Source organism: Enhydra lutris, unplaced genomic scaffold (assembly GCF_002288905.1).
Source record: "Enhydra lutris kenyoni isolate GAN:26980312 unplaced genomic scaffold, ASM228890v2 scaffoldscaffold24, whole genome shotgun sequence".
NCBI classification, from domain to species: Eukaryota; Metazoa; Chordata; class Mammalia; order Carnivora; family Mustelidae; genus Enhydra; species Enhydra lutris.
Genome location: NW_019154108.1, coordinates 14,843,020 through 14,858,017, shown reverse-complemented (window position 1 = coordinate 14,858,017; position 14,998 = coordinate 14,843,020). Strand labels below are relative to the sequence as shown.

The window sequence follows — 14,998 nt, the reverse complement described above, 5'->3', positions numbered from 1 at the left end:
ACAGCCTCCCGGTTCCACCGAGACCGGTTTCATGCCACTGTGCTCCAAAAACACAATGGGGAGAAGCCAGGATCATTTCTCAACATGAGATTTCGGGAGGGAGCACCCCCACAAAGAGGGTGTCTCAACCAACGGTGTGACGCAGTCATTGGTTTCACTTAAAATGCACTGGCGTGAAATAACTGATAATCATATCAATTATAATCAATTATAACTGATTGTGTATTTGGTCTGTGGGAAGAAAGTCCTTCCCTGTCCTTCAGTACAATGCATCAAAGTGTTTCTCAGGCAGACAGATACTGGGCCAGTCCAAGCTGGGCCGTGTCTGCTGGGAGCTGGGTGACGGGATGGTACAGCTCTCACAAACTACCAAAAAGCTTTGCCTGGCTCTGGGGCAGACTGGCCTGTGTGTGCGCTCATTCGAGCAACTGCCTGCTCACATGCGAATGTTCTAGCTCACATCTTCCTGAGCCCGCCCGCCTTCAGAGCAGAGAAGGAGAAAAGCTAAAGCACTTCGTGATTGTGAAGAGCATCCAAACCTACTTTGATCTACTCCGGGTACAAGGGAAGTTCAGATGAGGTGGGATGGTGACAGGAGAGGGCGCTCTGTTTCCCATACGCGGACACCTATGGGAACTCTATCTCCCTTCCACAGCTGGGGAGACAGGTAAACATTTCAAAGTAAGCCTGATCGTTGAAACTCAAATTAAGAATTTGCTGCACTGGTACCTACATTGTGTGTGTGTGTGTGTGTGTGTGTGCCTGAGAGAGGAAGGAAGGCACAGAGAGAGCTTCTCTGAGTGTCTGACTGTTGCTGACACAGACGCTGTCCCAGAGAGAAACTTCATACGGGATCCATTTTCACTGTAGGAACACACAAGGCGTTCGGAATAAACTGTCTTCCTACAGAAGACACAGCCATAAACCCTGATCTGAATTGTCCAGGAGGTCTGGGGGAAAGACTGCAAAAACAAAGACGACAAAACTCCTCTCAGAGAAAGACTAACAAAGGTCACTTGAAGGAATAAACTGAAATCCCTCAAAAGGAATGGAACTCCAAGACAGAGAAGAGTGAATCGGTGCCTGGGGGAGGACCCAGCAGCTCCCAGTCCCTGGGTCTGTGCTGGGATTTTTGAAAACGCTCTCCAGGAGATTCTAATCAGCTTCCAGGAGGCAGAATCAGCAGCCCAGGCCTCTGGTAATCCTTTCGGGCTGAGTGTTTCTCCCGGGGCAGAAGCTGCTGACTAGTGTTGAAGTAATTCTCTGCAATGCAGACTCTTTGCGAGGTAACTCAGCCTAAGAATTAGCAGCACATTCTGGATGTATTAGGTGTTGAGCGACCTTGATGATGCATATTAAGGTGAGAATAAAGAGGCTGACACCGTATTTTCTAACTATGACAAGAAAGCATTTTAGAAGCCAGGTGCAAGCTTTAAAAAAGAGAGCTGAGGCTTTTTTTTTTTTTCCCTTTCCCCATCTACTCCTGATTCCTGGTTCACAATTTAGGGTGAATGTGAGGAGTCACTTCCCCATCTCTTGAGCTCAAATCCTCCTCCCTGTGTTTGAGGTGCCATGTGATCTTGGGCAAAGCACTTATCCTCTCTGGACCTTTTCCTCCATAAAGACGCAGTTCCAACCCCATAGGTTTGTTATGAAAATCACATGAGAAAATACAAGAGACGCGTGTTACCTTCACGTTCTACATTAGCCTCCACTCTGGTTTTAAGTGGTTCTCAACTACTGAACTGTCTTCAGTCCAAACTCATTCAGACTCCTATTTGCAGATTTATGTTTCTAAAGTCTCTGTTTTACAGGCGAATTATCTACCCTGCTGTGAACGGAAGAACTCTTTGAACTTAAGAAACAATTCCATCCACAAAGGGAGGAGAGAAATGTTACAGCAAAGTGCAACTATCTGATTATCAGCGACTGGAACAGAACGCAAAAGACACGCTCCTGTCATTTTCTGCTGGAGGAGACACACGCAGTGATTAATTTTCTTGCTTTTCAATTTGGAAGCCATGAAGATCAACAACTTAGAGATGTAATTAACAACTCCGGCTAGTTAATGCTTTGCCGCAGGTGCTGTTGGTCTAGATAAAAAGGATTTGATCCTGTAAGCTCCCCACTTTCTGCTACTGAAACGAATGCTTAGTGGGTTTCACCATGAAAGAAAAGGAGACTGGCATGGAGGGGGTTTGCAATAACAATTACTTTTAACTAACGGTGACAGAAGAAGTGACAAGTATGCTCTGTTGAACAGAGGCAGCCCCAGCCAAATGAAAAAGAGAAAAGGAAAAAAGCCCAGCGGCGCAATATAACTTCACCATGGGTTGAAATAAGACAATCAGAAACAAAGTTAGCCTCCCACCCAGAGAGAGTGGTTACACTAGCAAATTTTTATTTGAGAGAAATAAAAATTGGAGGAATTGTGGTGGAACCCTATTATAACCCTGGTCAGGGGATAAGGATAATACTAAGGCTATAGGTTTTTGTGTAATAGTGAAAGATGCTTCGCATACCACTTTAATCCACAATGTAACAGTGAAACGGACCCACGTGCAGCGGGGAGCTTCTTCCCAGAGCTGTGCTGAACCTTCCCCTTCGCACTGGGCTTTGTTCTGAGGCTTGTTAAAAGTTAGAGCCCGGGGCCTCTTGGGGGAGCAGGAGATATTTAGGGCAGGAAAGTAGCAACTAATAGCTTTTCCCAACTATTGGCACAGGAGCCATGATTTACAAGGAGGACACCGGGAGGGCAAAAAACGGTTGGCCTTTCTAGAACATGTCACAGGGCAAGGTGGAATAATGGAGGTTCGAAGGGCAGACATTTTCAGCTCTAAGTTCTGGGGCTCTCCAGTGGGTACAGTTAATAATACAGCGCTGTATACCTGAACGTTGCTAAGAGGAGATCGTAAGCATTCCCACCACACACACCTAAAAGTAGGTGTGCGAGGTGATACGTTAATTACCCCGACCTTAGTAGGCACTCCACAATGTGTATCGAGTTATCATGTTGTATACTTTAAATATATACAATTATATTTGCCCATTATCCCTCAATAAAATCCAACAGAATCTTGTAAGATGACTCCACACATCACAGATTCCGTAAAAGTCAGCTCAGCAATGAAAAGAGAAAAAAGGATGACACTGATTTAGGATTTGTTGTAATGCGGTCTCTGGTGGAGATGAAATCTGTCTTTGTCTTAGAAAGAAAAAGAGATTCACGAAGCTTATGGACAGAGGCGGGAGATACTCAGGCTAAGAACGGGGAACACGAAGTCACTCTGGGCAGCCGCTGGGTGAGGCCAGCACGCCGACCTCAGCGTGCGGGCCCTGCCGGACCCCCAGCAGTTGAGCCTGCCCAAGGAAGGCCGAAAGTACGGACTTTCAAAACCTAGCATTTTCATTTAGAAACATGTTCTACCTTAACTTCTGTGCCAGCTCTGAATGACACTTCTTTGCTGTTCTATCTTTTACTTCTGACGCCCACTGACTGGGACATCGAAAGGAAGGAAAACAATGGATGCCTTTCTTTTTCACTCCCTCTCTCATAAAGGAACGGATAATAAATAACATCCACCATTTCCTACGGGGCTTCAGTAAGTGACAGATGTTATCCTCGGTTCTTTGTAATCAATACCAGGAATATTGGATTCCCCTGCGACCGCGGTTGCCCTCGCTTCTGTGAGGAGGTGAAGAGACCTGTCCAAAACGCCAAGGTGAGTCAATATCAAGGAAAAGGACAAAGCCAAAGGCATATCAATTTAACTATTTAAAAACTCAAGCTGTTCCTAACAATACTGCTCACGTCAACATTCTGGCCACAAAGTAAGGGAAAAAAGAAATGTAAAAATACCTTCATAACCTATTGCTAAATGTGAATTCCAGAACAGAGGTCAGGCCTTCTGCAGCCAAACATGAGCATGAACTCCGCACCCAACAAACAGGTGACCTGCTCTCAATCCTACCTACAAGAAAACACACCTTTTAAAACTGCTTGCAGGAGAATTTTAATAGGTGACCCGCACTCATCCCTTTGGCTCTATTTTCCTATAGACAATAAAAAACTGAAATGCCAGTCTGTTGGGGTGAACGACTCCACTGTGGACTATACCTTGAGAACTCAAGGTTATCAGCTACTGTTTGAACAGATTTAACAGACATTTTTCCTTCAATCTCTGTTGATTCCGTTTGTATTTCTGAAGTAAAAACCTTTTATGTACTATAAAACTTCGTACATGAAGCAGGAAATAGGTTAATCCAACTTAGCCAAGTAAGTTCTGTTCAGAAAGTATCATTTTCTCTGTGTAAAATATTGTACCAGACTCTGAGGAATGATATTTTTATAATAGTTGAGCAATTTGGGGACAGAGGACAGAGGCCCTACCTTCATGCAAATGGTGGTAAGTATAAATTTCAGGCAAAATGACTCAGCATCCAAATGGCCTAAACGACACAGAATTGAGAGCGGGAAGCCACTCCTAGGACTGAACTCTGTAAGGACACAGAAGTTGGAGTACTACGGAGAAAGCTGTCTTACTGATTTCTGAAGCCCCGGGGTTAGAACACGATGCCTAGAATAGCAAGAGTGCTCAAAAAATGTAAATAGTCAACTACCGTAAATATAAAATAGTAAAAAAATAAAACGAAGGGATTTGTGGGCTGAAGTATTTAAGAGGAGCCTCATAAAAACTGCAGTTTCCGCTAGATCTCCCTTGAGAATGAGGAGACTCGGGAGGCGACGCTAGAGAAGGGAATCGTGCGGAGAAAAGCACTCGTGGTTACAGATGGGCGAAAGGAAGAATGCAGAATGACAGGGCACCGCTGCGTCGCGGGGTACTGGAAAGACCACCCAGATTGTGTTTAGGGTGTGAGTTGGAGGGCGGGGAGGGATAACGCCGGTGAGTGTAGGAAGGGCACTTAATACAGAGGAGCAGGACAGTCAAGATTCTATCCCGAAGAAAACAGGGATCCGGGAAGGGTTCTGCGAGTGTCTGTAAGTCCTAAGGATGAGGATGAGCAGTTATATATCTAGATCAGTGAAGAGGCCTCGTCCAAGGAGCCACTAGGAAAATAAGCTACAGATATGAGACTGTTCGTTTCATTATTGTTGACTAAGGTAACAGAGAGACAGGCCTGGGGTGGCACAGATGAATGAGATCTGGTTCCCACTCAGGAGCAAGTGTGCCCAAGGAAGTATTTGACAAGGTGTCCTGGGCGCGAAGACAAAGGGAGCTACTCCAGCCTGCCAAAATCAGGACAGACTTCTGACCTGAGAACTAGCCAGGCAAAGAGGGACAAGCAGGAGAGAATCGGCATGATGCTGTGCGTTTGCGTACGCCTGTGTGTGTGTGTGTGTGTGTGTGTGTGTGTGTGACTGCAGGAGTGAACCAAATCCTGCAGAGCAAGTGGGACGCAAGCCTCACTCCTGAAGCCTCGCCCTGGGGGGCTCCCCCACCCCTCCTTCCTAGCCCCCGCCCCCAGTCCTACCAGGGCCATTCTCTGAAGATACACAGATAGAGAAGATGGAGGTGAGCTTCTTGCCCTGCTCTAAATCTAGAAAATACTTAGTAACTGGGTATTTTGGAAGGCCTGAACATGTGTGGAAATGAGTTAAATACTGAATGGAATAAATAGATTGCTTCTAAATTCCAAATTTGTAAACCTGCAAGTTTCTAAGGTGAAAAAAATCTTATATAAAGTTTTCCTTCAAGTGATCGTTAGAAATATTTACTCAGGTGTATGATGAGTACACTAAATTTCATTAACTCCCCCCCCCCCAAAAAAAGTCTACCCAAAGCAGCAGCTGTTTTGACACAATGTGGGGAAGTTACCGTTTCATTAGACCTCGGTATGTGATCAAGCCTCACCCTGAGTTTGCTGAAGTCATGACCTAGGGTGTGCGGTTAAACATTTTGATTCCCTGAATGGCCTTTATGACATACATGGATTATCAGTTTTCAACCAGAGAGAAGTGAGAAGAAGAAAATACTCAACCCCCACACCTGTCTTCAACAACAACAACAATGCTGAAACCTCACAATCTTCAAGGCACTGTGGCTAACGTAAAGATGAGAAAAACCTGCTAGAAGAGAAGCTCCGTGGTGGTAGGGATTTTTATTCCTTTTCTTCACATTGTTTCTAGGGACCGAGAACCCAGTGACTGTTCCACAGATATAAATATTTGTTGAATACATTAAAAATCGAATCCCTAATCTCAAGGAGTTTACCATCTGCTCCTAATTAAATGTCTCTTACTGCTGAGGTCTGAAGGCCACGGGAGGCTATCACTACAAACAGATTTGTGCAACTGACGGGAAAGAGCTTTCTCGGGGCACAGGGACGAGTGTTTCCTATACAAGCATCATCATGGTGAGGGAAACCGACAAAGTGTGAGCCCAGAACCCACATCCCTGAAGGGTCTTTCCTGGTACTCCAAGCCTGGAGAGAAAAGGTGCCTCCTGTCCAAGGTCTTTTCATTTTGCCACAAATTGTGATAGAACTCTCTTCAAGTGCCAGGATAGAAAAGATTTTTTTATTTGGCTCTGATGAAAACCTGTATCCTGTTGGTCAGCCAGATTTTCTCACCACTTCTCTCCCCCAGGATATGCCTCTGTCTTCAAGGCCTGGCGTAAAATTCACTTCTCTGGTGAGTTGCCTTTATTTCTCCTCTTCTGCATGGTGAGTCGGGATCCCCTGGGCACCAACACACCTCGTATTACCAGAATGCACTTGCCGATACATGCCACTGTCTTAGCTCTCACCCTACCAAGCGCTCATTTCGGATTCCAGGGACTAGAAACTTGCCAAAGAGCAGCAATTACAAAGTCTCAGACCCCCTCTTCCTATAAAAGTGACTTGAATCTATTTTAATAATATGTATGCAATATTTCCACTTAGTCATCTGAAACCCTCCACTTAGTGTGCAAGAGTCACCAGATTTTATGTTAATATATTGGCACAAGGAGCTCCGTACTATTTTTAAACTTTTGATTGAAGAAGCAGCTGGGGCACAGCTGGATTCTCAGCGAATGTACGGACTAGAAAGATAAGTTGTTTCCTGAGCCCTCAAGACTTTTTGGTATTATTTTCCTGCGAAATTGCATATTTCTGTCCTTCAGAGTAGTCTTGAAGAGATCAGATTTCCTTCTGTTCTATTGTGTTGGTGTGAACGCCTTTGCAATTGAAAAGGAGGCCTCTGAGGGTGGTAGGAACAGAGTCAGCAGAAGTTGCACAAAGTGAGGTGTGTGGCTTTGTGACTGGTTAGAGCACCCGTGCTAATGAGGCCAAGGTCACAGGTTCAATCCCTGAAAAGGCAGTGACTTCAATCAATTCTCTGCTAGAGCTCTGCACCCCTAAAGTACCACAGATTTGCTAGAAATCCAAAGATGTGAAGTTGGGGATGTGGGTGGGAAAGGGGCCAGCACAGGCTGGCCTCACCCAGGGAACTGCTACAGAAAACCACGGAGCTGCCAGGCTCACCAGAAGAGGGCTCAAAGTCTGAGTGTGGTCAAGTACAACCAGGACGCCCGGTTGTACGTCTAGTTCCCTGGTGATGATCAAGACGTACATATTCCATGGTAAACCCAGAGAGGGGCTCTGTGAGAGGGGCAGGACATGAGAACGGGGAATCAGTAACAGAGGGGAAATTCCTCTAAACCCAACTGGCCTTACACCAAGCAGATGAAGCTTGCCTGGAACTGAGAAAGGATGACCTCACTCTACATCTGAGGTCCAAAAAAAAAAAAAAAAAAGAGGTACAGGTGTGGGGATGGGAGATGACTTTAGATATTAATGACTCTAAGAACATAAAGGATATTTATAATTACTGATTGCCTCCTTAGGAAGCAAAGTGGCATAAAACTGTAATTAGTTCATAATTCCTTATATAGACAAGAAAAAGAAAAAGGGATATTAACCTAAGGCAAAAGAGGTAAGTCAAAAGCACCCAAATAAAGTAGATGAGGTGCAACGGCTGGCCGGGTTGGTCGAGCATGTGACTCTTGATCTCAGGGTTGTGGGTTCGAGCCCCACGCTGGGTGTAGAGATTAACAATAAAATCTTAAAAACACGCACCCACCAAAATAAAGTAGAAACCTTCTTTGCCATTTAAGTTCTAAAATAGGCAACTTTGCAGCCTGCGTTCTCACTGATTCAGAGTTCTCCTGAACATCAGCACCTACCAAACTACACCTCTGGGTACTGGATCCTTCGAAAGAAATTTAAAACAGGTCTTCGTGTTTCTTAAAGAACCTGCTGACTGATGGTGGGTAATCTGCTTGTCCCACAGGAATACCACCCGGGGCCTCCTAGCATAGCTGCACCATGTATTTTATTTCCAAACCTAAACAAATGAACTTGGCACCAAGTTCTGGGGAAAGAATATGTTGAAGAAAAAGAAATCTACTCTGATACTGTCCTACCAGCCAGAGAAACAAACGCTTTATACGGACGTATAAAGACTTGGGCAACAAACTCATCTTAGTTCTAGCTGAATATTTTTAAATATTCTAAGCCCACAAAAGGACCAAAGCCTTGTGTTCTTTTTACATTTTCTTATGTAATAACTGATACCTACAAAAAACACATACAGCTCTTTATGCAAATTCCAAGACACTGTAATAAAGACATTTCTGAACCCACAGCAGCCTAAGCTATGTATTGAAGGATACTCGATCAATTTATTTGTTCAAGGTTTAGAAATGTTAGTTTGTTGAACTACCTATTGAGGGAAGGGGAAGCAAAAGAAAAGAGGTAATAAAAACAGCACTCACTCCAGGAGAAATCAGAGTGAATACGTCCCAGTGTCCAGGGTTGAAGCACATAGTGGATTCAGGCCAAAAGGGGTAGGGGAAGGAAAACCATACTCGGAATAGGAAGGCGTGGCTCAGTCCGTGAAGGACACAAAGCCTGGCCCTTCAGAAGATACTCAATAAACATCTGACCAAAAATATGTGAAATTCAAAGGAACCACTTCAACTCTCTGACACACAGCTTTTTCCATTGTGCGATGGGTCCCCTACACAAGCCATCCTTGGGAGGATCAAAAGAAGAATGTATCTGGAAATGCTTTATGAGCTGCAAAGAACAACATGATTTTAAGGAATGTCATTTTATGGGATCTTCAGATATTTTTGACTGAGAGATTTTGTGCGATTGCTTTCGGGAAGGAAAGGTATTAGCTGGTGGTTTTAACTCACCAGGGTTTGAACTTCACTTCAGCATATCCTGCTGCTGTTCTGTCTCTTTCATGTCAAATCATTTCCAACCGTACAGCTTGGTCCCAGAGCCCCTGTAACCCCTAACAGGAATTATAATCCCTGCATATGAAAAATACGTGTGTCATGGTGCTTGCCACAACTAAAGTCTTAAAGGACTGCTCTGGGCCACACCTGAATCACACAAAAATTAAAGAGCAGAGAGGACCCATGACAGGCTTGCTATGCAAAAAATTCTGTTTGTCTCCATTTCTCTTCTCAAATATTTGCTTAATCTCATGGCAAAGACTATTAGAGCATCTCAGCACTTTGGAGCTACAAAAGGCTCTCAAAGAAAAAAAAAGAGGTTTACCTAAGTAGGTTCATCATATCATTTCCATTAGGTTTTGGGGGGGAAAAAGGATAATCCATTATATTCTGGGGGACTTGGAGGCTTAGAACTGCTGCTCTTAGCCCGGGATGAATGCGCCATCTGAAGAATGACTCTACCGACCAACAATTTCCAGTATTTCCTTCCTGGTAGCCCCCGCCCACCAACCCCACCATGATAAAAACATCCCTGACCTTAAAATATTTTATCATCCTCCGTAACAATTAGCACAAGTGAGACCATCAGGCGGACTGTGACAGCTTACTCTGTGCTAGGACTATACTAAGCCTTTGACTTCTGTGTCCTGTAATTCTCATGTAGCTTTGGAGGCAGGCGTTCACGGGAGCACAGTAAACATAAAGGAACCTAGTTGTTCAAAGACATAACATCAGGAAGGGAGGAAGCCAGAACTGAAACCAAGTCAATCTGGCACCCAAGTTTCTGCCTTTCTGTCTCTAAATAAATGAAAAACTTGAAATACTCTAATATGGAAAGTTGACAACATAATGTCTCATTACCTGATGTACAGATAGCTGAATTCTGTTTTATCGATGTAAATTTTAAGAAGAAATCTGTTCTCTGTATATTTCAATCTTACTACCCATTTAAAAAAATACTTGTGAAAAGGAGGGACTTCTCTATTAGAGCATGTGTCTAATTTTTCACTCAAAAAGCAAGATAATTTGAGAATATTCAAAGTCAGTTGTCCCCTTAGAGACTGTACAATTCTCAGAGAATGTTCTGGAAATAGCAGCCCTGGGGATGCCTCCCCCCGTCTGGGGTGAGACTTCAGTTGGTCAGCCCCAGGGTTCATCAGAGAACCTTAAGGTTTCTTAAGAAAACCGCAGCAAGAGTTCATGCCTCTTAACACCAGTTAAAATCGACTAAGTATTACTTTGACAGTCTTGTAACACAATGCGTTAGATAGGATGAATAGTCCTACAGAATAAATCTGTGAGACGCCACATCTTTACTACTTCTGAAACAGGACATCTCAATCATACTGTTTTGCTCATGCGAGCATTTTAATTTTTAAAACCACTTTGAGTGAGCCAGGCATGACACAAATTTCCTGAAATTGTGTTCTAACAGCTCTATTGCAAGGAGGCTAAGTGGGCCTTCCTATTTTTACCCCATACTCAGAATGAGCTAACAAAAAAGGTAATGTTCTTGCCTTTAAGTGATCCATGAGCCAAGAAAAGAAAAGATTAAGAGAGAGACATCTTCCCACCTGAGGAATTGCACACAGAATGAATATTGAGATAGAACACTGGTTTACAGCAGATTTTTCCTTTTGAGACAAATAACAAAGTGTTAAAATATGTTGAATACTAAGTATGAAATATAACATAAAATTATATATTGTTATCTGTTATATTAAAATAGAACATAAAATTATCTGCCATAGAAAGGTGACCAATGGCTGAAAAAAGGTGTGTGCGTGTGTGTGTGTGTGTGTGTGTGTGTGTGTGTACAAGATGTATCTAGCAGGTGTGATAGGGATAGCTCCCAACTGGAAAACATTTATATTTTTAGGAGTTGCCCTCTAGCAGTTGAGGTGAGATAAACACCCTCCCAAGTATCACCCACCCAACTGAGTAAATGTGGACAAATTTAAAATTCCCAGAAACAAACCTCTGTCTGAATTGTGCCAACAAGAATCCCATTCCACTGGGACCTGCGAAACTTCCATTTTTCGATTTATAGAACTTATTACTGCAGAAATCACCTATTTGCCTTCAAAATAAGTTAAGCCCAAATATCATTAATAGGACAAGGAGAACTCCCAGTGGCTCACTTATCTTAAACAGTATCGTTTATGCTAAACATGAAAGACATGAAAAGATAAGTAGTAGTTTGTTTGTTTTTTTTTTTCCTAGCACATGAAAGGATAAGAAGTAGTTTGGTTTTTTTTTTTTTTTCTTGGGGGGGGGGGGGGGGGGGGGTGGGGTGGGGAAGTAGCAGATTTTAGCTTGTATACTTCAACATTTGTCAATTCTATTCCTACTCTACTTGAAACTCCAGGAGACATATATGTGTTCTAGTACAGCTGGACAGACTCGTTTGTTCTTGGACATGATCAAATAGTTGACAGAGAAAATGGTGCAAAATCTAGGAGAATGACCTAACCACTAATTTTAAACTAATCGAATGGTGTACAAGGATATTTCCAATTTCATAGATATTGTGGTATCACTAGATATAGATATCCTGTCTTGTTATTCTAGTTGATTTCAAATGACTCGTTAGAGAGAAGAAATGAACTGTGGGCGTTACCAGCCCATGCACCTGAGTCAAACAGAGGGACGTGGTGGGGGTGGGGACAGAGGCAGTGGTAGGGCCCCAGTGCAAGCAGCAGCCCTGGGGAGAGGTCTAAGACACGGGTTAACGGCCCTACCAAATGTTATTCAGAAAAAAGGAGAAACAAAGCAGGCTCTGTCACATAGGGCCGGGTGCTTTGTGGAGCTACATCTGGCCCTACATTACTGTTCTAAGGTTGGGGGCGTATACAGTAGGTACAGTCAGGACACTCACAGCTAAAAAGAAACATCTCTCAGCTCCACTTCTCCCCCTCTGAACCCGAGGGATTTGATCTCTAATTCGTTGGAGGTGTGCACTGGTAATACCATCTGAGTACCTACTATGTGCCCGGCACTGTGGTCTTCTCTCCTAGGACGGACTTCAGGAATCACCAGGATTCCCTGATGGAGGGAAGCACCTTCCGTGCTGGGTGACCCCGCTTTGCTCCTGCCACTCCAGACACCCACACTGCTTCAGACTCCGAGCCACAGCGAGGCTCAGAAGATCAAGGGACCAGTCACAGCAGCCTTTTTAACTTTGGGAAAACCCAATGCTCACTTCACTCAAACGTTGCAAAGTGGTGCCATGACCCTTTAGCTCTTGACTCACCAATTCAAAGAGCCACATCACATACAGCCCTTAAGCTGCCCACGGCATGATTCTGCGTCTAGTGCCTTTCCGGGTCCCCCCAAGCGGAAGACAGTTCTGGCAGGGAGTCTGGGCAAGATTACTATAATATTTAGCCTTTGTCCCTTCTTTTGCTATGTCTTATCATAGAATAAGGCACACAAGTCTGGGAAACTGGATACTCTGGTGTATGTTGGACTTGAGCCCTGTACTCCAAAGGTACCTGCGGGACCTCAGGTCAGTGCAGTCTGATCCAAGAAGCTCCATTTCAAAGATGAAGAAACTGAGATTCAAAATAAAGGAGGGTCCATTCTTCAGAGTGGTGGAAGGTGGGGTACACACGTAATTCAACGCCATGCTTCCCGTCTCTGGAATTTTACTGAGCACCTACCTAGTAGGAAATGGGCAGAACTGAAGAGGTCAGATTTCATTCCCTCACCTATTGGGGTGACTATAGATACACAACCACCCTTCCTATCTGAGCATTAGTTTTCTCGCTTGTAAAATGGAGAACGTGTATTGGGCTGGTGATTTCTAATGCCCCTCAGGTCTGAAACTGTCATAAAGCTTAAGGGTGTAAACATGTGTGGACGTGGATGAATATATACGCATAGAAACGAACGTAGATGTACGTGTGTATATGTGTACACGTGACGTGCGGCAATTAAATACTATTTCCTACCACACATTTTGCCTAATTCCCTCCGAGACCCCGTTTTCAAAATCCCAAGCCAAGGCTCGGTGCGTCCCATCAGCGCAGCCCGTCAGAGTCCGGGGTTGTGCAGTCAGTACTCCTCTGGCTTCTCTCCAAACACAAGTGCCCAGTGAGAAGGAAGAGGAGGAGCCGCGTACTTCACACGAAATGTTAAGTGTCATTAAGTTCCCTGGAGGGAACGGCAGGTCTGCGACGGCGGGGCGGGCGGGTGGCGAGGGGAGCACAGAACATGCCGCAGGAAGCACGGGTTAAAGGTGAGCGGCTGTGGCTGCCCGAACCTGGGGCCGAGCCTGCAATGCACCAAGTGAGCAGCGCGTGCCTGGGGTTGGAACAAGCCTGGCTCCGCGCCCCTGTCGGGGCCGAGGACCCTGCACTCCCGGGGGAGCCCATCCAGCGTGAGCAACTCGGCAAATGGGCCGTGCAGGGCGTGCGGCCGGCCCTCGGCGGCTCTGTCCCAGCGCACGTGGCACGGCCCGCGCGCGGTGAGAGCGCGCCGCCCTCCCGCCCGCGCGGCCGCCGCCCCAACCGCCGGCGCTAGGACCCTGCGCGCGCCGCGCACTTCCTCCCGCCGCGGTCCGAGCCGCCGCCGCGGCGCCCCCGCCCGCCCGCGCCGCCGCCCTACCTGGCGAAGCAGTACTCGCAGTGGTTGCCCCGCTCGTTGACCGTGAGCACGTAGGCGTAGGCCGGGCAGGAGAAGAGCAAGTCCCCCACGTGGAAGGGCTGCAGGGCCCGCAGCCCCCGGCCCTTGCCCGGGCTGCAGAAGCGCTCCAGGCCGCCGTCGCCCGCGGCCCTCATGCCGGCAGCGGGGCGGGGCTGGCGGTCCCGGCGCGGAGGGGCGCCCGGAGCGGCGGCTCCCTGCGAGCTGTAATTGGAGAAGCGTCACCCAGAGCCACGGCGCGGGGGGAGGGCGGGCAGGGAAGCCGCCGGAGACGCGGCGGCGGCCACCGCTCCCCGGAAGGGAGGCCGGCCCCGCCCGGCCCTCGCGCGCCCCTGGGGGGAGGGGAGAGGGAGGGGGAGCGGCCCGCGGCCCCGCCCCGCCCACGGGACCCCCGGCGGCCCGCCCGGCACGCGCTCGGGGCGCTTCCGGTGTGGCGGAGGCTCCTGGCGGCCGGGCGCGAAGCGGCTGCGCCTCGGCGGCGTTTCCGCAGGGAGAGCGGACGGTGGCCCCACTCCCGTGGGCGGGTGGAGTCGCCGCGCGTAGCCGGGACCCAAGGCCTCCCCGCACAGGCCGCCTGGCCCCCACGGTGACCCATCCTCGGCACATCCAAAGGGACCAAGATGTTCCCCAACCTTCTGTATCCTGTCCTCGTCAGAGCCCCTGGAAGGGGTCACCGGAACCCCGCGGAGGAACCGCAGTAGAAGAGTGTGCGGTCGGGGCCTAGGGTTAAAGGGCTCTTTCACGAGGTTAAAGGTTTTTAAACCTCGTGAGGCTTTAGACCTTCCAGGGAGTCTCCGGAGTGTTGGGTGGGAACGTTTGCCCGTGGAAGTTAATTACGCGGGCCGCAGATGAAAAGTCCCGTCAGCTCTGCTTCCAAGAGACTTCTCTTCGCCCAGCAGGCAGGAGATGAGCTTGCCTTCAAGGAACTTCCACTCTTCCAGGGGTCCAAAGGCCATGCTGCGGCCAGAACGCTAGGCTGGAATTTGCAGTCGTTTTAATCACTTGGACAGTGGTCACCGTGATCTTAGGAAAGTCCATTTGGTTATGAATCACACAGAGGACTTGAGATCTGTATGGCTCCTAGAACAGTACTTAGCACGTAAGTC

General features: G+C 46.8%; 1 protein-coding gene across 1 annotated transcript in view; it reads right to left on the bottom strand.

Annotated features, from left to right (window-relative positions):
- LOC111150912 (SET and MYND domain containing 2) overlaps positions 1–14,130 on the bottom strand; it is a 47,363-nt gene extending 33,233 nt beyond the window's left edge. The window contains exon 1 of the mRNA XM_022508600.1: positions 13,857–14,130. Within this exon, the coding sequence (XP_022364308.1) occupies positions 13,857–14,029 (173 nt within the window). The 5' untranslated portion in view covers positions 14,030–14,130. The remainder of the gene's footprint in view (positions 1–13,856) is intronic.
- Between the last annotated feature and the right edge of the window lie 868 nt (positions 14,131–14,998).